The 26,232-nt window shown below is 43.5% G+C and overlaps 1 protein-coding gene across 1 annotated transcript in view; it reads right to left on the bottom strand.

The window, feature by feature from the left end:
• The window catches only part of LOC140733132 (uncharacterized), a 98,113-nt gene that overhangs the window by 25,727 nt on the left and 46,154 nt on the right, over positions 1-26,232 (bottom strand). The window contains exons 9-10 of the mRNA XM_073056030.1: positions 23,548-23,595; positions 16,871-16,912 (exon numbers count right to left, since the gene is read on the bottom strand). Coding sequence (XP_072912131.1) covers positions 16,871-16,912; positions 23,548-23,595 — 90 coding nt within the window. The remainder of the gene's footprint in view (positions 1-16,870; positions 16,913-23,547; positions 23,596-26,232) is intronic.

Here is a 26,232-nt window from a genome sequence, read left to right on the forward strand (position 1 = left end):
GCTTTTCAATCCTCTGTCTTCCCACTAGTTTTTGCTTCCTTGTATGCCCTCTCTTTTGCTTTTACTTTGGCTCTGACTTCACTTGTCAGCCATGGTATTTTCCTTCTTGCATTCAAAGATTTCTTCTTATTTGGAATATACCTGTCTGCACTACCCTAATTTTTTGCAGGAATTCCAGCCATTGCTGCTCTGCTGTCCTTTCTGCTGGTGTCCCTTTCCATTCAGCTTTGGCCAGTTTCCCTCTCATGCCATTTCCTTTATTCCATTGACATACCAACACATTGGAATTTAGTTTCTCCTTCTCAAATTTAAAAGTGAACTTGACCATATTGTGATCACTGTTCCCTAAGGGTTCCTTAGCCTTAAGCTCTCTTATCACCTCTGGACCATTGCGCAATATCCAATCCAGCACAGCCGATCGCCTGGTTGGCTCAACAACAAGCTGTTCTAAAAAGCTATCCCTTAGACATTCTACAAATCCTCTCTTGAGCTCCACCACTGACCTGGTTTTCCCAATCCACTTTCAGTTTAAATCCCCAATGATTATCATGACATTGCCTTTCTAACTCGCCTTTTCTATCTCCTGCTGTAATTTGTAATCCACATCCTCAAGTAGTCTACAGCAAAGAGTGCCTAATTAATAAATATTGTTATTTCAAATGACTAAATAAAATTAACGTCATAACCCAGCCCCTCCCCACCTAGACAACCATCCATATTCAAACCCCAGCTCTCCAAGTATTGGTTAATCCTCCTCATTGGATTATTTTCAGTAACTTCTCTACATTAACCTTAAATTAATTTCATTATTTATCATACCTGCACTTCACACAAATCATCAGACCTGTCACCAGTAGCTATGGAAATCATTAATATCTCCCCTTGCTTCTTATGGTGTAATAATATTACCTGCACTGAAGCCCTCTATCATTCAATATGATGAAGGCTGTTCTATGCTGGTCTCACTTCCTCTTTATTCAAACTCAAATTGAATTTATTGTTCTAAATTTCAGTCAGTACAGGCCCAAATCCATCAAACACTCCTCATATGAACTGCCTTTCATTCCTGGAATCATCTTTGTGAACCTCCTTGGTACCTTCTCAAATATCAGAATATCCTTTCTTAAATAAGCCCTCCAAAACTGCTCACAAAACTCTAAGTAAAGCCTCGCTGTGCCTTATAAGGCTTCACATTACATCCTTGGAATTGTATTTGAGACCTCTTGATATAAATGCAACCATCACATTTATCTTCCTCAGCACCGACTCAACCTGTATGTTAATTTTTAGGGACCCCAAGTCTCTTTGCCCCTCAGATTTCAGAATTTTCATCCCTTTAAGAAAATAGTCTATGCTTTTGTTCCTTCTACCAAGGTGAATGACCATACACTTCACTTCACTGCATTCCATCTACCATCACAATCATACTAGTTTTCTTTATTGAAAATAGTCATAATTAATAGACATTAATTTGGATTTTTCAGACATTCTCTGACTTGTTCTCTTCTAAGATGTGGAAGATGAAACTAAAATTGTAATTGAAGTTCCTCTTTTCAAATGCTTTAGAACTCAGCAGGGGTATCCTCTGCACCCAAGGTCTTGTTATTTTTTAGTGATATCTTCAAGGAGCAATGCATTCATCTGCATTCCATCATTCTCCATTCTCCTAATCTGTCTAAGTCTTTCTGCTTTCCCTTCTTCCTCAACACTACCTGCCCCTCCAACAATCTTCCTATCATCTTCAAACTTGGCCACAAAGACCACAATTCTGTTATCCAAATCATTGACATGGAGTGTAAAATGAAGCAGTCTCAACACAGACCCCTGTGAAACACTACTAGTCATCAGCACCCAAATAGAAAAGCTTTTCAGATTTGTGGATTTTCTCACCTGTTTAGAAAATTGTCTGCACATTTATTTCAAACACCTAAGTGCGTGGCCATGCATTCTCAAACATCGTATTTCATTTGGCACTTTCTTGGTCATTCTCCAAATATGTCTGTCCTTCTGCAGCCTGCCTGTAGCCTCAACACTATCTGCCACTCCACCAATCTTCATCTCATTTGCAAACTTGGCAACAAAGCCATTTATTCTATCATCTAAATCATTGATATACAGCATAAAAAGAAGCAGCCCCAACACTGATCCTACAAAGCACCATTAGACACCAGCAGCCAAACAGAGAATGATCCTTTCATTCACACACTTTGCCTCCTGCTGAGCAGCCAATCTTTATACATGCTAGTATCTTTCCTGCAATACTGACCACAGTCTATTATCTTGCAAAGCAACCTCATGTGCTGCACACATCTTCCCCTCATGTTATCTAGCACAGTCTATTTCCCTGACACGTAATCATGTTTGAAACAAAAGTTTTTGCAGATGCTGGAAATCTAGAGCAACACACACAAAATGCAGCAGGCACTCAACAGATCAGCCCCTGAGTTCATCCAGCATTTTGTATGCATGTATGCAGGCGCATGCGGAAGGGCATCCAGGACATCACCAATTACAGGACAACATCACCCGATTGTGCAGGTAATGCCTCCCTACCAGATGTGTTGAATAACTTCCACGCCCGATCTGAGGCACAAAATGACGTGGCAGCAAGGAAGTCCACCCCTCCTACAAATGACCAGGTGCTGTGTCTCACCGTGGCCGACGTGAGAAAAACCCTGTGCAGGGTCAACCCACAGAAGGCTGCTGGACCAGACAACATCCCTGGTAGAGTGCTCAGAGGATGTGCAGACCAGCTAGCAGATGTTCTCACTGACATCTTCAACATCTCCCTGAGCAGCGCCACCATTCCAACATGCTTCAAGGTTGCCACCATCATCCCCGTGCCGAAGAAGTCTTCAGTGTCCTGCCTAAATGACTACCATCCCGTTGCACTCACATCCATCATCATGAAGTGTTTCGAGAGGTTCGTCATGAGGCACATCAAGACCCTGCTGCTCCCCTTCACTGGACCCCTGCAGTTTGCGTATCGTATCAACCGCTCAACAGATGATGCCATTGCTACCACCCTCCACCTGGCCCTTACCCACCTTGGACAAAAAAGACACATATGTTTGGATGCTGTTCATAGACTTTAGCTCAGCATTCAACACAATCATCCCTCAGAAACTGACTGGAAAACTGAGCCGACTGGGCCTGAACACCTCCCTCTGCAACTGGATCTGAGACTTCCTGACTGGGAGACCTCAGTCAGTCTGGATCGGGAGCAGCATCTCCAACACCATCACATTGAGCACGGGGACCCCTCAGGGCTGTGTGCTCAGTCCACTGCTGTTCACTCTGCTGACCACGACTGTACTGCAACACACAGCTCGAACCATATCATCAGGTTCGCCGATGACACAACCGTGGTGGGTCTCATCAGAAAGAACGACGAGTCAGTTAACAGGGAGGAGGTGCAGCAGCTAACGGACTAGTGCAGAGCCAACAACCTGTCTCAATGTGAACAAAACAAAAGAGATGTTTGTTGACTTCAGCGACGACTCACTGCTGAACATCAACGGTTCCTCGGTAGAGATTGTAAAGAGCACCAAGTTTCTTGGTGTTCACCTGATGGAGAATCTCAACTGGACCCCCAACACCAGCTCCATAGCAAAGAAAGCCCAGCAGCGTCTCTACTTTCTGCAAAGGCTGAGGAAAGTCCATGACCCACCCCCCCCCCCCATCCTCATCACATTCTACAGGGGTTGTATTGACAGCATCCTGAGCAGCTGCATCATTGCCTGGTTTGGAAATTGCACCATCTCGGATCGCAAGACCCTGCAGCAGATAGTGAGATCAGCTGAGAAGATCATCGGTGTCTCTCTTCCTGCCATCACAGGCATTTACTCTACATGCTGCATCCGCAAAGGAAACAGCATTATGAAGGACCCCATGCACCCCTCATACAATCTCTTCTTCCTCCTGCCGTCTGGGAAAAGGCTCCGAAGCATTCGGGCTCTCACGTCCAGGCTATGTAACAGTTTCTTCCCCCAAGCTCTCAGACTCCTCAATACCTGAAGCCTGGACTGACACTGTGCCCCATTGTCCTGTTTATTATTTATTGTAACGCCTGCACTGTTTTTGTGCACTTTATGCAGTCCTGTGTAGGTCTGTAGTCTAGTGTAGCTTTCTCTGTGTTTATTTTTTTACGTAGTTCAGTCTAGTTTTTGTACTGTGTCATGTAACACCATGGTCCTGGAAAACATTGTCTCATTTTTACTATGTACTGTACCAGTAGTTATGGTCAAAATGATAATAAAAGTGACTTAACTTGACTTGATCAGATCTGACATGATTGCTTCAGTGACCACAAGTATGAAGACATCCAACAAAAGAAATAAAAGCATTTTTGAAATAAGTTGATCAAAAAACAGTGTATTTCCTTGCTGTTGACAGTTGTATTTGGAGATAAGATTTAATTTACCACAGTAAAATATATCACTATGTAGACAGGCGCACCAGCAAGTCACATTTAATTCCCACTGAATGTGGACTCGGAATTCAGGGCCATGTTTTTGTTGCTTTACTCTCCTAGGGAAGCCGGTTCCTATTGGGTTGAAAGGAGCAGCTATGAATCTAGCAATGGTATCAACTGCATATAATCAGCAGTAGTTGATTTAAAGAGTGTGGGACTTGGTCAAGTTTCCTCTTTCTCCTCCAACTGTAAAAACTGTCAATGGCTAAGGAAATGGATATTTGATGAGTGTTCTTCTTGGCTGATATATTATTTTCTTCTCTTTGATTTGGAGCATGTAAATTAATATTTACTTGCATAGCTAACTGCAAGATCGTTAACAGCATGTATGTATGGGGTGGGAGTATCTTGGCTTCCAGGTACATCACTTCATTAAAGTGGCCGCCAAGTTCAAGTTCATGTGGTGCTAAAGAAGGTGTATGGAATGCCTACCATTATTAGTCGAGGCATTAAGGTCAAGAGTGTGGAAATTATATTGCAAGTTTATGAAAATTCTGATGAAGTGGCTCTGGAGCATTATGTTCCATTCTTGTTGTTCCATTATAGGGAAGATGTGGAAGCTTTAGAGAGGTGAAGAAGAGGTTTACCAGAATGCTGCCTGGATTGGAAAACGTGCTATTAAAATAGAGGTTGTGAAAAATTGAATGAATAAACACCAGATCAAAGTATATAAAATTGTTAATGGCAAAGATAAATTAGATTGCTGGGATCTTTTTCTCAGTATTGAAATGCTCATAAGACCACAAGGCAATAAGATACAGGAGCAGAATTGGACTGAGCCTCCTCTGTCATTCAATCATGGCTTATTTATTTTCACTTCCAACGCCACTCTCCTGCCTTCTTCCCATAACTTTATACACCCTTACTAATCAAGAATCAGCTAATCTCCCTAATGACTAGGCCCCCGAAGCTGTCTGTGATAATGACCTCCACAAATTCACCACCTGCTGGATAAAGAAGTTCCTACTCATCTCTGGTCTGAAATGCTGTCCTTCTAATATCTAATATTTAATACCCGAGACCATGCATTTAATGTGAAAGGGAGTAAATTCAAAGATATGCAGAGCTGGTATTTTACAGAGAGAGTAGTGGGTGCACGGAATGAGCTATCAGATCTTGAGGTGGCAGCAGATAGAATGGAGGGATGTGGGCTTATGTGCAGACAGAAGATATTTCTTTAATTAATTATCATTGGCTTACTTAGATTAGCCCAAGATAGCAGCTGAAGGCCTTTTACTTTCTGCGCTTTACTGTTCTGTGGTCCATCTACAATTCACCTAATGCGTCAGTTTTACAACACTTGTCCTTTCTGGAAGAAAGCAGGAAGGAAACAGGAGACATAGACTTAAATTTGATGTACACATTATCTGACTCTGAGTGGTAAGGGTAGAGTAGACGACCAAGTGCTCACTTCAGCTTTGCTATTCAATATGAAGAAGACTGATCTATGTGGGCTTCAAACATTCTTCATTATATGTCATATCTATGACCAACACGAACACATATCTATGGCCAACTTCAAAATTACCAATAAGATTACCTCCACCATCCTCAGAGGTAGAGAACTATAGAGATTGTTTATCCTATGAGAGAAGATATTTCCAGGCATTATGATTTTAAATGACTGCCCCTAGCACAATCCAGCTTTCTTCACTGCCACCCGCAGTCAAATTTTAAATTTCATCTGATAACCGATGCAATTGAAGCAACTAGATCTGATCGAGTAACAAGATAATCAGAGAAAGAAGCACTTTAGCATATCTCCCCTCATGTACTTTTCTGCTTGCACAGACTCAGATTCAATATATTTCCAACACTGGACATGTGTTATCTGGAAACACCAGTCAAAAACAGACACAAAGCTGAAAGAAGATGCTCCGATGCACGTGTTTCGTGTGGTGAGTGATTGCAATTAGAGGAGCTTTCATTGGCTAAAATAAAACATAAAATGAGGTAGTCTCATACAAGAACATTGAGTAGAATCTCATAATTCAGTGCCCTGTTAACATAGAAACATAGAAAACCTACAGCACAATACAGGTCCTTCGGCCCATAATGCTGTGCCAAACATATACTTACTTTAGAAATTATCTATAGTTACCCATAGCCCTCTATTTTTTGAAGCTCCACATACTCATCCAGGAGTTTCTTAAAACACACTATTGTATCCGCCTCCACCACCATTGCTGGCAGCCCATTCCACGCACTCAGCACTCTCTGTGTAAAAAAAAAAACTTACCCTTGACATCCCCTCTGTACATACTTCCAAGCACCTTAAAATAGAGTCCTCTCATTTGAGCCAGTTCAGCCCTGGAAAAAAGCCTCTAGCTATCTACACGATCAATGCCTCTCATCTTTTATACACCTCTATCAGGTTACCTCTCATCCTCCATCACTCCAATGAAAAAAGGCCAAATTCACTCAACCTATTCTCATAAGGCATGCTTCCCAATCCAGGCAAAATCCTTTTAAAGTACCTCAACACTCTTTCTATAGTTTCCACATCCTTCTGCAGTGAGGTGACCAGAACTCTCAGCTCTTGAACTCAAACCCACAGTTGATGAAGGCCAATGCACTGTATGCTTTCTTAACCACACAGTCAACCTGTGCAGCAGCTTTGAGTGTCCTATGGACACAGACTCCAAGATCCCTCTGATCCTCCACACGCCAAAAGTCTTACCATTAATACTATATTCTGCCATCATATTTGACCTACCAAAATGAACCAACTCACACTTATCTGGGTTAAACTCCATTTGCCACTTCTCTACCCTGTTTTGCATCCTATTGATGCCCTGCTGTAATTTGACAGCCCCTCACACTACCCACAACACCCCCAACCTTTGTGCCATCAGCAAATTTACTAACCCATCCCTCCACTTGCTCATCCAGGTCATTTATAAAAACCAGAAAGGGAACGGGTCCCAGAACAGATCTCTGAGACACACCAGTGGTCACCAACCTCCATGCAGAATATGACCAGTCTACAACCACTTTTTGCCTTCTGTGGGTAAGCCAATTCTGGATCCACAAAGCAAGGTCCCTTTGGATCCCATGCCTCTTTACTTTCTCAATAACCATTGAATAGAGTACCTTATTAAATGCCTCACTAAAATCCATGTATACTACATTTCCTGCTCTACCTTCAACAATGTCTTTATTTACATCCTCAAAAAATTCAATCAGGTTTGTAAGGCATGTCCTGCCTTTGACAAAGCCATGCTGACTATTCCTAATCATATTAGGCCTCTTCAAATATTCATAAATCCTGCCTCTCAGGATCTTCTCCATCAACTTACAAACCACTCAAGTAAGACTCACTAGTCTATAATTTCCTGGGCTATCTCTACTCCCTTTTTTGAATAAGGGAGCAACATCTGCAACCCTCCAATCCTCTGGAAACTCTCTTGTCCACATTGATGATGCAAAAATCTTTGCCAGAAGCTCAGCAATCTCCTCCCTCACCTCCAATAGTAGCTTGGGGTATATCTTGTCTGGTCCAGGTGACTTATCCAACTTGATTCTTTCCAAAAGCTCCAGCACATCCTCTTTCTTATTATCTACATGCACAAGCTTTTCAGTCTGCTGTAAGTCATCTCTACAATTTCCATAGTCTATACTGAAGCAAAGAATTCATTAAGTACCTCCGCTATTTCCTCCCGTTTCATACACACTTTTCCACTGTCACACTTGATTGGTCCTATTCTCTCACGTCCTATCCTCTTACTCTTCACATACTTGTAGAACACCTTGGGGGTTTCCTAAATCCTGCTTGCCAAGGCCTTCTTATGGCCCCTTCTGGCTCTCCTAATTTCTTTCTTGAGCTCCTTCCTGCTAACCTTACAATTTTCTAGATATCTATCATTACATAGTTTTTTGAACCTTTTGTAAGCTTTTCTTTTCTTTTTGACTGGATTTTCAACAGCCTTTGTACACCATAGTTCCTATACCCTACCTCCTTTCCCTGTCTCATAGGAACCTACCAGCAGAACACCATGAAAATATCCCCTGAACATTTGCCACATTTCTGCCATACATTTCCCTGAGAACATCTGTTCAAAATTTATGCTTCCATATTCCTGCCTGCTAGCTTCATAGCTCCCCTTACTCCAATTAAAGATGCGGAGAGAAGACGCGAATGGAGAGAGTTGGTGGACCTCGGATGGAGTGGACTTGGAGGGAGGGTCTGAAGGTCAGCGACGATCGGAGGAGGTCGATGGTGGATGAATGGCCTTATCCGTGAGCTCCAATGCTGTGCATGAGACTGTTTCATAACCCTTTTTCTTTTTGTTTTCTTTACTAACCATATAGTCAAATTAAGAATTATAAAGCTCAATCATTTAATCGCATATTGTGTACTGTATGTTATTTCATGGTACTGATTTGTAAAAGGAGACACATCATGCAGCATCCATCCAAATGAGATTTCTTAAGTTTGGCCAGGCCCGGGTGGGGCTATCATCCCCTATATTAAGCTGCCAGCCGAAGTGAGAGTTACATAGGCTTACCTACATATTGATTAGGAAACCTTCCTGAACACATCTAACAAACTCTACCCTATCTAAACCCCTTGCTCCAGGGAGATGCCAATTAATATTGAGGAAATTAAAATTGCCCTCTGTGACAATCCTGTTATTATTGAATCTGTCCAGGATCTGTCTCCCTATCTGCTCCTTGATGCCCCTGTTACTTTTGGGTGGTCTATAAGAAACACCCAGTAGAGATTCTGTTCCTAACTTCCACCCACAGAGACTCAGTAGACAATTCCTCCATGACTTCCTCCTTTTCTGCAGCCGTGACACTATCTCTGATCAGCAGTACCACGCCCCCATCTCTCTTGCCTCCTTCCCTGTCCTTTCTGAAACATCTAAAGCCTGACACTCTAAGTAGCCATTCCTGCCTCTGAGCCATCCAAGTCTCTGTAATGGCCACAATATCATAGCTCCAAGTACTGATCCAGGCTCTAAGCTCATCCACTTTTTTCATGATACTCCTTGCATTACAATAGACTCATCTCAAACCATCAGTCTGAGCGTATCTCTTCTCTATCACCTGTCTATCCTTCCTCTCACACTGTGTACAAACTTGCTCAATTTGTGAGCCTACCGTCGCTTCCTCCATCTCTTCAATTGGGTTCCCACCCCCCAGTGATTCTAGTTTAAACTCTTCCCAATAGCCTTAGGAAACCTCCCTGCCAGGATATTGGTCCCCCTCGGATTCAAGTGCAGTTTGTCCTTTTTGTACAGGTCACGCCTGCCCCAAAAGAGATCCCAAAGATCCAGATTCTCTGCCCCCTGCTCCAATTCCTCATCCATGCATTTATCCTCCGCCTCACTCTATTCCTATACTACCCATCACGTGGCACAGGCAGTAATCCCGAGATTACTGCCTTTGCAGTCCTGCTTCTCAACTTCCTGTAGTCCTTTTTCAGGATCTCCTCGCTTTTCTTGCCTATGCCATTGATACCAATATGTACCACGATCTCTGGCAGTTCCCACTTCAGGATATTGTGGACACGATCAGAAACATCCCGATCCCTGGCACCTGGGAGTCAAACGACCATCCGTGTTTCTTTCCTGCATCCACAGAGTCGCCTGTCTGACCCCCTAACTACAGAGTCCCCTATCACTGCTGCCACCCTCTTTCTTTCCCTACCCTTCTGCGTCACAGGGCCAGGTTCTGTGCCAGAGGCGTAGCCACTGTTGCTTCCCCCAAGTGAGTTGTTCTCCCCAATATTATGCAAACTGGAGAACATATTGTTAAGGGGGACAACCACAGGGATACTCTCTAGTATCTGATTTTGCCCTTCCCTCTCTTGACTGTTACCAACTCATTTGTATCCCGAGGTAATGTTCTTGGTAATTTGGTCTTGAGGCCCGACAGAATAACATGGCATTGCCACAGAGAACTGGGTTGAAAGAACAAGTAGTGAACGGATCAGTAGAAATAATTGCAGATAGTTGCTGTCATTGCACTCAAGGACCAAGGGCCAATGTTAGGATACTGCCTTTCCTCCAAAAGACTGAAGTAGCAACTGTGCATGTTCATGGGACTGGAGCTCAGTGATTATTCCATCTCTTTTTAGAGGTTCTATTCTGCTCTTCCATTGTGCCTACTGTGAACAAGTAGAATCACTTTCTGCATGTAGCTTTGCCCCTCCAGATGTAATTGATTACAAGACAGCAAAAAAAAATGCAGTCACATACAACACCAAACCAAGAACAATGCAACACAGTAATGTTCTTCAGCTCATGATGTTGTAAACCTACTCCACAAACAATCTAACTTTCCTTTCTACATAACCCAGGTGCTGGTGCAAGGGGCGTGAGTTCAGATTTATGGATGATTCAATCTCTTCTGGGAAAGATAAAGGGATGGGTTACTCCTGAACTAAAGGAGGCCCAATATCCTTGCAGGCAGGTTTTCTGGAGCTGTTTATGAGGGTTGAAACCAATTTAGCATGGAATGGGAACCGGAGTGATGGTGCTGAGGATGAGGTAGTTGGTTTACAAAGGCAGTGTGTAGTGACTCTGTGAGCAAGGAGAGGCTGATGATAGGGAAAAATTGCAGTCAACAGGATGAGTGGCAATGCAAAAGACCTACAAAATTGAAACGGGTGAATACAGGACTGAAGGTGTTATATTTGAATTTGCTCTATATGAACAAGGTAGATGAACTTGTAGCACAGCTACTGATTGGCAAGTATGACATTATGGTCAACACTGAATCATGGCTGAAAGAAGATTACAGCTGAGACCTTAATGTTCAAGAATACATATTGTATTGAAAGAACAGGCAGGAAAGCAGGAAAGGTTCTGTTGATAAAAATGAAATCAAATCATTAGAAAGAGGTGACATAGGGATGGAAGGTGTTAAATCCTTGTTGATAGACCTAACAAACTGCAAGGGTAAAAGGACGCTGATGGGAGGTATCTGCAGACCACCAAACAGCAGTAAGTATGTGGTCTACAACTTACACGGTGAAATAGAAATGCATGTCAAAAGGGCATCGTTACATGGTCATGCAGGATTTCATGTGCAGGTAGATTGGGAAAATCAGGTTGGTGCTGGATCCCAAGAGGGAGAATTTCCAGAATGCCTATGAGATGACTTTTTAGAGAAGCTCATGGTTGAGGACACTAAGGGATCAGCTGCTCTGGATTGGGTGTTGTGTAATGAACCAGAATTATTTGGAGAGCTTAAGGTAAAGGAATTAAAGAGGATACCAAAAGTTTCTTCAGATTCACGAAGTGTGAAAAAAGAGGTAAGAGTTGATATCAGACCACTGGAAAATGATGCCGGGAACAGGGAGTTAGTGGACAAAGTGAACGAGTATTTTGCATCAATCCTCATTGTGGAAGACACTAGCAGTACCTGGGATGTTCGAGAGTGCCAGCGGGCAAAGTGTGTGAAGTTCCTATTATGAGAAGTTTCTTGGAAAATTGAAAGGTCTCAAGGTAGATACATCACCTGGATCAGATGGTATACACCCCAGGGTTCCGAAAGAGGTTGCTGATGAGATTGTGGAGGCATTAGTAATGATCTTTCAAGAATCAATTGATTCTGGCATAGTTCTGTAGGAATTGAAAAATTGTAAATATCACTACTCAAGAAGGGAGAGAAGCAGGAAAAAAAGGAAGATGTAGGCCAGTTACTCTGACCTCGGAGGTTCGGAAAGATTTTGGAGTCAATTGTTAACTACGTGGTTTTGGGGTACTTAGATCGTAACCAGCATGGTTTCCTTAAGGGAAAATCTTGCCTGACAAAGACTGAATACCAAGTTAAGAGCTCATGGTATTACAGGAAATATACCAGCATGGATAAAGAATTGGTTGATTAGCAGGAGGCAAATAGTGATAATAATGCAAACCTTTTCTGGTTGGCTTCCAGTGAGTATTGTGTTCCACATAGGCCTGCATTGGGTCTTAATACGTTATATGTCAATGACTTGGATGACAGAAGTGATAGCTTTTTGGCTAAGTTTGTGGGCAATATGAAGGTAATTTTGAGGCAGGAGAGAGGCCACAGAAGGACTTAGACAAGTTAGGAGAATGGGCAAAAAAGTGGCAGATGGAATATCATGTAGGGAAGTGTAAGTTTGAAGAAATAAAAGGATAGACTATTTTCTAAATGGATAGAGAACTAAAAAATCTGAAGTGAAAAGTGGCTTGGGTATTCCCATGAAGGATGCCCTAAATGGTAGTTTTCAGGTTGAGACGGTGGTGAGGAAAGCAAATGTAATGTTTGCATTAATTTCAGGAGGACGAGAATATAAAAGCAATAATGTAATATTGAGGCTGTATAAAGCACTGGTGAGGCCTCACTTGGAGTACTGTAAGCAGTTTTGGGCCCCTTCTCTTAGAAGGAATGTGCTGAAACTTGAGAAGGTTTCCGGTGCTATAGGATGATTCCAGAGTTATTGAACATGTCGGCCAGCGCAATTACTTTGAAACTGCCGGAGTTTGGGGAGTAAAATTCCGTTGCTTAGTCTGTACAAGCCGAGGCCAAATTCGCGCTGCGAGAAATCACCGCCGTAAACACCAAATATTTCTATATGGAAGCGTCACTCAGTAACTCCACGGCCACGAGAGTGGTGAGCCCACTAGGACACCCGTCGGGACATAATACATTCCAATAACAGAAAACTCAACTGTTGAAGAATTTTGGACTATTGGAGCGTGAGCGCACAAAATCGTTGCCCTCCTTGCCCAGCCTCAGCTATGCGAAGCTGTTCGGGGCTAATGAACCACATGCTGTCTCTCCTAGGAAATAACTATTCTTGTTTTATTTTTTTTAAGTACTCTTCATAGAGCAAGTGCCTGATCTATTCACAAAGCCCTCGCTAATGCAGCTATGAAGGATTATAGGGAGCTTGTTAAAATCTACACTCAGCCAAGCAGCAGTGCATCATTCCCCTTCCTTTCCCTTCCTTAGTAAGGCCGTTCCGCAAGGCCCCCAACCTAAAAACGACCGTAGCTGTGAAACAGACGACACCGGCCTCTGTTTATAAGCACGCCTGCTTTAGAAGTATTGGGTGGGTTTCAATGAGACCTATGGCTGCAGCCCCAATATTTCTGAACATCACCGTGTGTAGACCCAGAGACATCAACGAACATCATTACATGTGCCGTCTTTACCACCCAACCTGAAAGTTACACTTGAGGAAAACATTACACAGGGGAAAGAACTTCGTTGAATGAAACACTATTGCGAAGCAATTCCCTTCTCCTCCTTAATGGCCTCAACAGCCTGCACTATGTAAGTACAAACACTTACAAAACACAGGAAGCCTAAGTGGTATCAAAAGGAAAATTTTACCTGAAGATATTTTCGAAGGATATTTAGTAGTCTGAGAAACCCCTTTACCTACAGAAGAAAAATGTCATTGTCCGGTCCGTTGACTCCTTATTTTCTTTTAATCCCCTTTCCCCGTGTTCTACCGGGCTCCTTGATTAAGGCACCTGATTCTCATCTGAACCGGCAGCATTAAAAACTCCGGCTTACATCTATTCAGGGCTGGACCGTCACCTGAGCCAGTGTGGCAACGCACGTTCCGGGCCGCCGAGAATGGTAGATTTTAAGTTGCTTCGGAAATTCTGTCTCTTCGTGTCCAGCTAAGTGATTGCCGGCCGTTTGCTACTTCATGTGCGGCTCCGTGTCAAGATACAAATTTTCTGTCGTTGTTTGGATTTGTCGTTCTCGTGTCCAGATGAGTTTTGCCTGCCGTTTGCTGCTTCATGTGCTACTCCGTATCAAGATAAGAATTATCTGCCTTTGTTTGGTTTTGTCGTTTCGTGTCTGGCTAAGTATTGTCAGCCATTTGCATCTTCAGGTGCTACTTCGTGACAAGATAAGAATGGCCTGCTGTTTGTCTGCGCCATTCTGTGTCGAGATAAGGATTGCTAACCATTTACCTTTCCAGTTAATGCTCCATGGCAAGAGGAGTGTTGTCTGCCGCCTGCCTCCAGCTAGAAGTCCAGCTCCACCAATGCCCGAGGTCAAAAACAGTTTGACCTTCCTACTGCTCCTCTGTCCACCAGCGCTGTTTGCCTGTGTTTACGCTGACTCTCGACCGCTGAGTGTTCCATACTTCAAGTTCCGTCCCCACGCCGGTTGCCTATGTTAAATTCCCCCCATGTTAATAGGAGTAGGGCATTCTGCCCTCTGTTCTTTCCCAGCCACGATCATTACCTGGTCTACCTCCCTGCTCTGCCTAAGTCCCACCGCTAAGCGTCAGAGTCTTGCTGTAGTGACACGAGTTCGATCCCCGGTTCAGCTTCGCTCACTCCTTGGCTCCCCTCGGCCTACTCCTCTCTACCCGGCCTCCCTTGCAACTATTAATAAACACACTTCTGTTAATGCTACCTATTAGATCCCTTCCAAAGTACTTGCAACAAAAAATAAAAGTAATTGTTATTTTCAAGGCAAAACTACTTATGTAAACATTGGAGCAAAACACTTCGCCTATCTGTTTAAAGTAATGATTAATTCTGGACCTACAAAACGGAGGCACGCTTCATACATGAGCAATAAGCAGCAAATTTTATTGAATCTCAAAAAATATATGAACAAAAAAACCATGTTTTGCAACTATGAAGGATAAAATTAATTGTAAGATAAACAAGGAGCCGGAAGATGCCCGTCTTAGTTTCACGATGTTCTTTTTACATTTAACGAGACTCGTACTTATTTGCGACAACCTATACTGGTACGCTGATGTTCTAGGACAATTCCAGAGTTAGTGAACATATCGGCCACGTAGCTGCTTGGAAACTGCCAGAGTGTTGGGACCAAAATGTCGTTGCTTGGTTTGTACAAGGCGAGGCCAAATTCACACTGCGAGATATCACCTCCGACTACACCAAATATTTCTAGGTGAAAGCGTCACTTAGCAAATCCATGTCTGCGAGAATGGTGAGTCAACTAGAACTCTCGCATAAACTTGATAAATACCGATGTACAAACTCTTGGACTATTGGAGTCTGAGTGTGCCAAACAGTCGTTCTCTTGTCCAGCCGAGGTGATATACACCATTGGAGCTATTGGACTATATGCTATCTCTGCTGGGAATCACTATCCTTGTTTTATTTTTAAAGAACTCTTCACACAGCAAATGTCTAATCAAGTTAACTCAGCCCTCTCTAATGTACATGTAAAGAATTACTAGTAGGTTGCTAAAATAACCTGTTTTATTCTCAGCAGTCATTTGTACATCATTCATCCTCCTTTCCCTGCCAGAATAGGTCCGGTGTCATCGGAGTAATTCGGGAGGCACAGTAAAAGTACTGTGATAGCAAAAACGTGAAAACTAGGGGTAGGATAAGGCACCATAAGGACAGCTGCGAAACAGACATCGCTGGGCCTGGGTACCATCACCGGGTATACCACCTTGGAAGTGCCAACTGTCTGGAGTTTCGACACTACAAGCATAACAGAATATCAGAGGTCTGTGGACATCGTGTGGACAGCTTGCGGGGTCATTTAGTGTTCATTATCACTCTCTCTCCGCGCGCGCACACTATCAAGTACAACGGTGAGCTGACGCAGAATGAGACTCCGCTTTGTCGTGTACCTTCACACTGTCTGTCTCAAAAGGCTGGATTTCCAGATGGCTGCCCATTTCCGTTCACATCTTATTTCCATTTTGACATGACCTTGTGCTGGCATTTTGAGGGCAAACTCAGTTTAGGGGTACATCATTTCCTATTTCGACTGGATTGCCACCAACCTAATAACATGAACATTGACTTCTTCAACTTATTTTAATTCTAAATCCCACCCAGCATCTGCATTTCTCTGGTCTTCCTGGAACTACATTTGAAATTCAATCTACAATTCAATTCAGATATGAAGACTAGTTGCTGTTGTAATTAATTTGCTTAATTCCATATCACCAAATTACTCCCCAACAACCTCTATACCTTCAGCTCTCTAAATGTTATTTATTGCAAGCGAATAAAATCGAGTTACAAGCAAAAAAATAAGAACTGCATTTGCGTGGCAACAAATTCCAGAGATTCATGACCACCTGGGTGAAGAAGATCCTCCTCACCTCATTTCTAAACATGTGACTCTTCATTCTGATGCTTTTCTTGCGAATTTAAGATTCTTCTACGACTGGAAAGACTCTCTGCATGTCCAGCCCCTTAAGTATCAGGTGGGTTTCAATGCGATCTATGCCTGCAGCCCCAATACTTCTGAACATCATCGTATATAAGCCCAGGCACATCAACAGACAGCATTACATGTGCCGTCTCTACCACTCTACCTGAAAATTAAACACTATTGCGAAGCAAGTCCCTTCTCCTCCTTAGTGTCCCCAGCAGCCTACTCTATGCAGGTGTAATCACATATAAGAGACATAGAGCATAAATTGTATCAAACCGAACAATTTACCTGTTGTCGAAGTAGATTGATTAGTCTGAGAAGTTGTTGTACCTGCAGAAGAAAAATAAAAGTAATTGTTATTTTCAAGGAAAGCTACTAATGTAAAGATCGACGCAAAACACTTTGCTTATCTATTTAAAGTAATGATTAATTCTGGACCGACAGATAGAGCCGTGCTCCATGCATCAAGATTAAGAGGAACATGTAGCAAATTTTATTGAATCTCAAGCAATCTATGAACAAATCAGTTCTGTTTGTAAGTCCTGAAACACTCTGATCCGTCGGCTGCGTAAGTCTGGGGAAGACAATCTTCCGCCCCACAGAAAGTGTGAGATTAGTGCGCAAAAACATACCCCCCAAAGCCCCTGTGGATGCTGAGTGATTCATTACCCTGTTACAAATAAGTGCCATGAAATAACGGACAGTACACAACTTACCATTAAAAGATTTAGCTTTATAAATCTTCATTTGACTCAAAACTTAGTAAAGAAAGAGCAGAAAAAGAAAAGGGCCCATTTCAATGAAACAATCTAATATGCACACTTTGGAGCTCATGGTATCTCCTTCGCTGACCCTCCTTCGATCGCACACTGTTCTTTGTTGAATCACGCAGCATCTTTTCTCTCCTTCCCCTTAACAATAGCCCTAAGTCCAACCTTAGTGTCCCTCACCCGAGAATCCAACCCTTAATCTGGCCATCCTAATTGGATGGCAGACAATTTTCCTATCACATATCTTATCAAAGTAACCCAAGCAAGCAGCTTGCATGGAAATCGTGGAATTGAATTCAGGAGCCGAGAGGTACTGTTGCAACTATATAGGACCCTGGTCAGACCCCACTTGGAGTACTGTGCTCAGTTCTGGTCGCCTCACTACAGGAAGGATGTGTAAGCCATAGAAAGGATGCAGAGGAGATTTATGAGGATGTTGCCTTGATTGGGTAGCAATACTTATGAGAATAGTGAACTCAGCCTTTTTTCCTTGGAGTGAAGGAGGATGAGAGGTGACCTGATAGAGATGTATAAGATGGCGAGAGGCATTGATCGTATGGATAGTCAAGAGGCTTTCTTCCAGGGCTGAAATGGTTGCCACAAGGGGTTGCAGGTTTAAAGTGTTGGGGAGTAGTTACAGAAGAGATGACAGGGTTAAGTTTTTACTCAGACTGGTGAGTGCGTGGAATGGGCTGACGGCAACGGTGCTGGATGCAGATATGATAGAGTCCTTTAAGAGTCTTTTCGATAGGTACATGGAGCTTAGTAAAATAGAGAGCTATAAGTAAGCCAAGCCATTTCTAAGGCAGGGACGTGTTCGGCAGAACATAGTGTGCTGAAGGTCCTGTATTGTGCTCCAGGTTTTCTGTGTTTCTATAAACATTGAGCTCGATTATGCCGGTTTTAGTTTTGATTTTTTTCACGTTTAGCGAGATGCACAATTATTTGTTAAAACCTGCATTGGTACCCCTGATGCTCTGGGATGATTCCAGAAGTATTGAAAGGGTCGGCCATTGTCATTGCTTTGAAGCTGCCAGTGTTTTGGGAGCAAAATGGCGTTGCTTGGCTTGTAGAATCTGAGGCCAAATTCGCGCTGCAAAAAATCACTCCCGACAATACCAAATATTTCACAATAGACAATAGACAATAGACAATAGGTGCAGAAGTAGACCATTCGGCCCTTCGAGCCTGCACCGCCATTTTGAGATCATGACTGATCAACTACTACCAATACCCGGTTCCTGCCTTGTCCCCATATCCCTTGATTCCCCTATCCATACGATACCTATCTAGCTCCTTCTTGAAAGCATCCAGAGAATTGGCCTCCACTACCTTCCGAGGCAGTGCATTCCAGACCCCCACAACTCTCTGGGAGAAGATGTTTTTCCTTAACTCTGTCCTGTATGACCTACCCCTTATTCTCAAACCATGCCCTCCGGTACTGGACTCTCCCAGCATCTGGAACATATTTCCTGCCTCTATCTTGTCCAATCCCTTAATAATCTTATATGTTGCAAATCAGATCGCCTCTCAATCTCCTTAATTCCAGCGTGTACAAGCCCAGTCTCTCTAACCTCTCTGCGTAAGACAGTCCAGACATCCCAGGAATTAACCTCGTGAATCTATGCTGCACTTCCTCTACAGCCAGGATGTCCTTCCTTAACCCTGGTGACCAAAACAGTACACAATACTCCAGGTGTGGTCTCACCAGGGCTCTGTACAAATGCAAGAGGATTTCCTTGCTCTTGTACTCAATTCCCTTTGTAATAAAGGCCAACATTCCATTAGCCTTCTTCACTGCCTGCTGCACTTGCTCATTCACCTTCAGTGACTGATGAACAAGGACTCCTAGATCTCTTTGTATTTCTCCCTTACCTAACTCTACACCGTTCAGATAATAATCTGCCTTCCTGTTCTTAATCCCAATGTGGATAACCTCACACTTATTCACATTAAACGTCATCTGCCAAGTATCTGCCCACTCACCCAGCCTATCCAAGTCACCCTGAATTCTCCTAACATCCTCATCACATGTCACACTGCCACCCAGCTTAGTATCATCAGCAAATTTGCTGATGTTATTTTCAATGCCTTCATCCAAATCGTTGACTTAAATCGTAAACAGCTGTGGTCCCAATACCAAGCCCTGTGGCACCCCACTAGTCACCACCTGCCATTCCGAGAAACACCCATTCACCGCTACCCTTTGCTTTCTATCTGCCAACCAGTTTTCTATCCATGTCAAAGTCTTCCCCCCGATGTCCTGAGCTTTGATTTTACCCACCAATCTCCTATGTGGGACCTTATCAAATGCCTACTGAAAATCGAGGTATACTACATCCACTGGATCTCCCCCGTCTATCTTCCTGGTTACATCCTCGAAAAACTCCAACAGATTAGTCAAGCATGATTTACCCTTGGTAATTCCATGCTGGCTCGGCCCGATCCTATCACTGCTATCTAGATATGCCACTATTTCATCCTTAATAATGGACTATAGCATTTTCCCCACCACCGATGTCAGGCTGATAGGTCGATAGTTCTCTGTTTTCTCTCTCCCTCCTTTCTTAAAAAGTGGGATAACATTAGCCATTCTCCAATCCTCAGGAACTGATCCTGAATCTAAGGAACATTGGAAAATGATTACCAATGCATCCGCAATTTCCAGGGCCATCTCCTTTAGTACCCTAGGATGCAGACAATCTGGACCTGGAGATTTGTCAGCCTTCAGTCCCATCAGTCTTCTCATCACCGTTTCCTTCCTAATGTCAATCTTTCATTTCCTCTGTTACCCTATGTCCTTGGCCCATCTATACATCTGGGAGATTGCTTGTGTCTTCCTTAGTGAAAACAGATCTATAGTACTCATTAAATTCTTCTGCCATTTCTCTGTTTCCCATAACAATTTCACCCAATTCATTCTTCAAGGGCCCAACATTGTTCTTAACTATCTTCTTTCTCTTCACATACCTACAAAAGTTTTTGCTATCTTCCTTTATATTCCTGGCTAGCTTGCGTTCGTACCTCATTTTTTCTCCCCGTTTTGTCTTTTTAGTTAAGTTCTGTTGTTCCTTAAAAACTTCCCAATCATCTGTCCTCCCACTCACCTTAGCTCTGTCATACTTCCCTTTTTTTTTAATGCTGTGCAATCTCCGACTTCCTTTGTCAACCACAGTGGCCCCTTTCCCCACTTTGAATCCTTCCTTCTCTGGGGGATGAACTGATTTTGCACCTTGTGCATTATTCCCAAGAATACCTGCCATTGCTGTTCCATTGTCTTTTCTGCTAGGCTACCCGTCCAGTCAACTTTGGCCAGCTCCTCCCTCATGGCTCCACAGTTTCCCCTGTTCAACTGCAACACTGGCACCTCCGAGCTGCCCTTATCCTTCTCAAATTGCAGATAAAAACTTATCATATTATGATCATTACCTCCTAATGGCTCCTTTACTGCAAGATCGCTTATCAAATCCTGTTCATTACATGACACTAAATCCAGAATAGTCTTGTCCCTGGTTGGCTGTCGTACAAGCTGTTTCAAGAATGCATCCAGTAGGCACTCTACAAACTCCCTATCCTGTGGTCCAGCACCAACCTGATTCTTCCAGTTCACCTGCATGTTGAAATCCCCCATAACTACTGCGACATTACCTTTGCCACATGCCAATGTTAACTCCCTATTCAACTTGCACCCAATATCCATGCTACTGTTTGGTGGCCTGTAGACAATACCCATTTGCGTCCTTTTGCCCTTACTGTTCCTCAGTTCTATCCACACAGAGTCTACTTCTCCTGACCCTATGTCCCCCCTTGCAAAGGACTGAATCTCATTCCTCACCAACAGAGCCACCCCACCCCCTCTGCCCACATTTCTGTCCCTACGATAGCACGTATACCCTTGTACATTCATTTCCCAGGTCTGATCTCCCTGCAGCCATGTCTCCGTTATCCCAACAACATCACAGTTACCCATTCGCATCTGGGCTTCAAGCTCATCCGCCTTATTTCTGACACTTCGTGCATTCAGATATAGAAATTTTAGCCCATTTCTCCTCTCTCTGTTTGAATCGCTGCCTATTGTGCTTAGCCCAGCTCCCCGAACTCCCATCAGGCTATATGCCCCTAGAATTTTGTTGTCCTTCCTAAATTTACTTATTCTTTCAACACATTTAACTCCATGTTCCGTCAGACCATCCCTCTGTATATGTGTCCTCCTTATCACTTGTTCCGCCTCACCTTTCTCTACTACACACTTAATATTCCGGAACCGTGTAGTCCCCACCTGTCCTTTATTCTTCCTCTCGCCATCCTTTCTCACATTCTGGATCCCCGCCCCCTGCAAATTTAGTTTAAACCCCCCCAAGAAGCACTAGCAAACTTCCCTGCAAGAATGTTAGTACCGCTCCAGTTCGGGTGTAAACCGTCCCTTCGGAACAGATCCCACCTTCCCTGGAACAAAGCTCAATTATCTACAAGCCTGAAGCCCTCCCTCCTGCACCATCCTCTCAACCACGTATTAATCTTTATAATCTTTCTTGGCAAGAGCGTTGCTAATCAACTCCATGTCTGCAACAATGCTGAGTCAACTAGTACACCAAACAGTCATACTCTTGTCCATCTGCGGTGAATACACCTTAAGCTATTGGATCATATGCTGTCTCTGCTGGGAATTCACTATGCTTGTTTTATTTTTAAACAACTCTTCATACAGCAAATGCCTAATCAAGTTCATACAGCCCTGCCTATTGTACCTGTGAGGGATTAGAGGTAGCTTGCTAAAATGACTGCTGGTTTACTCTCAGCAGTCATTTGTACATCAATTATTCTCCTTTGCCTGCCTGAATAGCACCTGCCATTAAGGCCACTAAAATAAGGACAGCTGCGAAACAGACATCGCCGGGCCTCGGGGTTTACCACGCTTGGAAGTGCTGACCATCTGCAGCTTCAACAGTACCAACAGAATAGGATATCAGAGATCTGTGGACATCCTGTGGACTGCTGCCGGGGTCGTCTACTGACCATAATCATTCTCCACTACAGACACAAAATGTAGGGTCGAGCACCACATTTCCTCAACAAGCCTGCCAATGCGCCAAGGACGTCATCTGTTGTTAACCATTGTTGCCTCAGAAACAGGCACTGGATGTACAATGTATCAGATCTTCAGATTCGTTAGATCGATTGCGAGAATGTGGCAGATACACATGTAGCCATTTCATCATGCGGTGAATCGTTTGGCCCTCCTACATGCGGGAACGCTCTCTGCTCGCGCGTGCTACCAAGTACATCGGTGAGCTGACGCAAAATGAGACTCCACTTTGTCGTGTACCTTCGCATTGTCTCTCTCAAAAGGCTGGATTTCCAGGTGGCTGCCCATTTCAGTTCAACATCCTATTTCCATTTTGACATTATCTTGTGCTGGCATGTTGAGGCCAAACTCAGTTTGGAGGTACATCACTTCATAGTTCCACTGGATTGCTACCAACTTTTTAAAACGAATATCGACTTCTCCAACTTATTTTAATGCTAAACCCAACCCCACATCTGCATTTCTCAGTTCTTCTTGGAGTAACATTTGAAATTCAATCTACAATTCAATTCAGATATGAAGACTGGTGCTGTTGTAACTAATTTGCTATATTCCCTATCTCCAAATTACGCTCTAATAGCCTGTATACCTTCAGCTTTCTTGATGCTATTTATTGCAAGAGATCAATACAATCAAGTTACAGGCAAAAGAAAATGCATTGCATTTGTGTGGCAACAAATTCCAGAGATTCACGTCTACCTGGGTGAGGAAGATCCTCCTCACCTCATTTCTAAACATGTGTCTCTTCTTTCTGAGACTTTTCTTGCGGATTTAAGGTTTTCCTACGAATGGAATGACTCTCTGCATGTCCAGCCCCTTAGGTGTCAGGTGGGTTTCAATGAGACCTATGCCTGGAGTCCCCATTCTTCTGAAAATCATTCTATATAAGCCCAGACACATCAACAGACATCATTACATGTGCCGTCTTTACCACCTGACCTGAAAGTTAAACTTGAGGAAACCATTACTCAGTAGTAATAAATTCTTGAATGAAACACTTGCGAAGCAATTCACTCCTCCTCCTTAATGTCCCCAACAGCCTCCTTTATGCAGATGCAATCACTTATAAGAGACGTGAAGCATAAATTGAATCAAAATGAACAATTTACCTGAAGATGTATTCAATGGAGATTCAATAGTCTGATAAGTATCTGCACCTAGAAAAGAAAAATAATTGCTATTTTCAAGGCAAATCTACTTATGTAAAGATTGGCACAATACACTTCACCAATCTGTCTAAAGTCCAGGATAGCAAGCTCGGGATTGCTACCAGTGCCACGTGTAGGTTTGTTTAGTAATAGTAAGATAGCACAGATCAACACGTGGCTGAAGACATGGTGCAGGAGGGAGGGCTTCAGATTTACAGAGAGCGTCCAGCAGCTGCAAGAGCTGTGAGCCAATAAGAACTCCTGCCTGAACATGATAAATTCCAATTGCTGAAAACTCACCTTTTGCAGACTCTTGGACTATTGAAGGCTGATTGCTCCAAAGAGTTGCTCTTCCTGTCCAGCCGCCGTGATGCTAAACCATTGGAGCTAATGGGCCACATGCGAACACTGCTGGGAAATCACTATCCTCAATCCCCTCGTCGTATTTCCAATCATTCCCAGTTCCAGTAATTACACACACCTGCCTTCCATCAATAAATGCAGGATATAAACCCTGTAATCACAACAAGGAGCTGCCAGTTCGTTGGTCTCGTTTCATGGTTCTTTAGGACTGTCAATTCTAAGTTCCGCATTTTCCTGGATTCGCTACGTGAACTTTGTCTCCGTGTAAAGACTCTCCTGAGTACCTATTCCACGCTTGCGACTGTGATAACGCTTCTCAATCCTGCCTCCGTGCCTGTGTCCAGAACTTGGGCTCCCCCCGCAGCGACGTCTTTGCAACAGGGGATCGATTATTAACCCTGCTAGTGCAAGTTTTGATTGTCAACCATTGACCTTCTCGGCCAGCAATTGCCCGCAGAAGGTTCGAAATTTTCCCATGAAAAATAGCTGCTATTATGGATTCCCCACGCTCCGCAATACTAAAAATTGTTATTTACTATTACTGCTTTATGGCAGTCGACCAAGCTACTGACCACGAGATCCAGGTTTACTCAATAACATTCACGTGCCTGCGGTTGGCTGATGTTAAGTTCGGGGAAGCTGGGGTTTTTCTCCTGTGTGATGTCTCAACAAGTTGTCCTCAGCTCATGGTGCCGGCAAACTGGAGGCGGACTGCTTTGACTCTACACTTGGACTGTCGCATCCGAGCCAGAAGGCCTCACGGAAACAGTTTGCACTAAAATTTGTGTGACAGGGCCTTAGAAAGGTTGTGCGTGATTGCACGGCAGCCTGTTTGAAGTGTCAGCAGACAAAAATGACATTATGCATCATGCCAGGCGCCAATGGAACGTTTTGAGGTCCCCGGCCATGTCAATGTGAATCTTGCTGGTCCTCCGCTCCAGTAATACTCCCCACCCCACCGCAGTTTCACGCACCTCATTACCATGGTGGATCGTACCACCAGGCGGCCAGATATCATGCTGCTAGCGTCGATGATGGCCGCAAATGTGGCTCGGGCGTTCATCACCACGTGGGTTGCTCGGTTTGGCATCTCCTTTGAAACTTCCTTTGTCAGTGACCCCTAATTCATTTCTGACCTCCAGTCTGCAGTGACCCAGAATGTCAGCCTTAGACGATATCACACCACAGCATATCACTCACAGTCCAATGGCCTATATGAGTGGCTTCACCGCTCCTTAAAGTCTGCTCTGAGGACTTATCTGATGTATGAGGTTGTTTGTTGTGGGTCCCGCTGGGATTCAGAACAGCTCCAAAAAAGTAACTGCAGTCGTCTACGGTTGCGTCTCTGTGTGAGTAGCCATTATGAGTGCCAGACAATTTTATTCCTGACTCCATGACCACCTTGTCAGCCACTCAACGGCGTTCCATTGTCTTCAGTAAATTCAATTCCTTACACCTTTTCCTACTTCCCATTTTGAGTTTCTGTTGACCTACATTCTGCCTCAGATGATGTCGTCCACAGGACGCATACCGCTATCTCATTACGATGGCCCATTCCACATTTTGGAATGGAATGAAAAGACTTTATCGTAGATAAGAGGGGTAAACCCGAATGTGTTGCGGTAGATCTCCTTACACCGGCCCACCATGATTTGGAGCATTCCGTTACCACACCTCTGCCATCAGGACATGGTCATAAGTGTATCAACACCTCTGGACGAGCACGAGGCACTTGCTGTTCCTTCCCGCTCATGGAACAAAGGATCCAAGCCAGGCTGTTCATGCTCACAATGCTGGTTTTAGTGAGTTATGAGGGGGCCCGTACAGGGTAATGTAACTGGTGGAATTGTACATAATTCACAACGTTGACATTCAGCTGAGGTTCACTTAAAGAGGTTGGTCTGACGTGATGATGTATCACGTGAAGTTCGGTTACTGCACTTTTTGTGTTCAGCGCGTGGAATACAATAAATGAATTGTTTTAGTTATTCATAAACGTAAAACTCCTCATGCAGTTTTATTTGCAAAGACCTCCAAACATACAATGGCACTCCAGAAAAAAGAATGTAATCTTCTGGTTTACATTATTGAGATTTCTTTTCATTAATACAATGTTATCTTTTCTCAATTAATTTCTGACGCCAGCTAATTACATGAACGATACTACAATATTCTGTTGACCCTGATATGACAACCCTAATGGGATTTCTAATTATGGTAGCATTAACGGAATAACGGTAGCACACAATCTCAGCATAGCTATCAGAACTCTCAAAGATCCAA

This window comes from Hemitrygon akajei, chromosome 1, assembly GCF_048418815.1.
Source record: "Hemitrygon akajei chromosome 1, sHemAka1.3, whole genome shotgun sequence".
Taxonomy (NCBI): Eukaryota; Metazoa; Chordata; class Chondrichthyes; order Myliobatiformes; family Dasyatidae; genus Hemitrygon; species Hemitrygon akajei.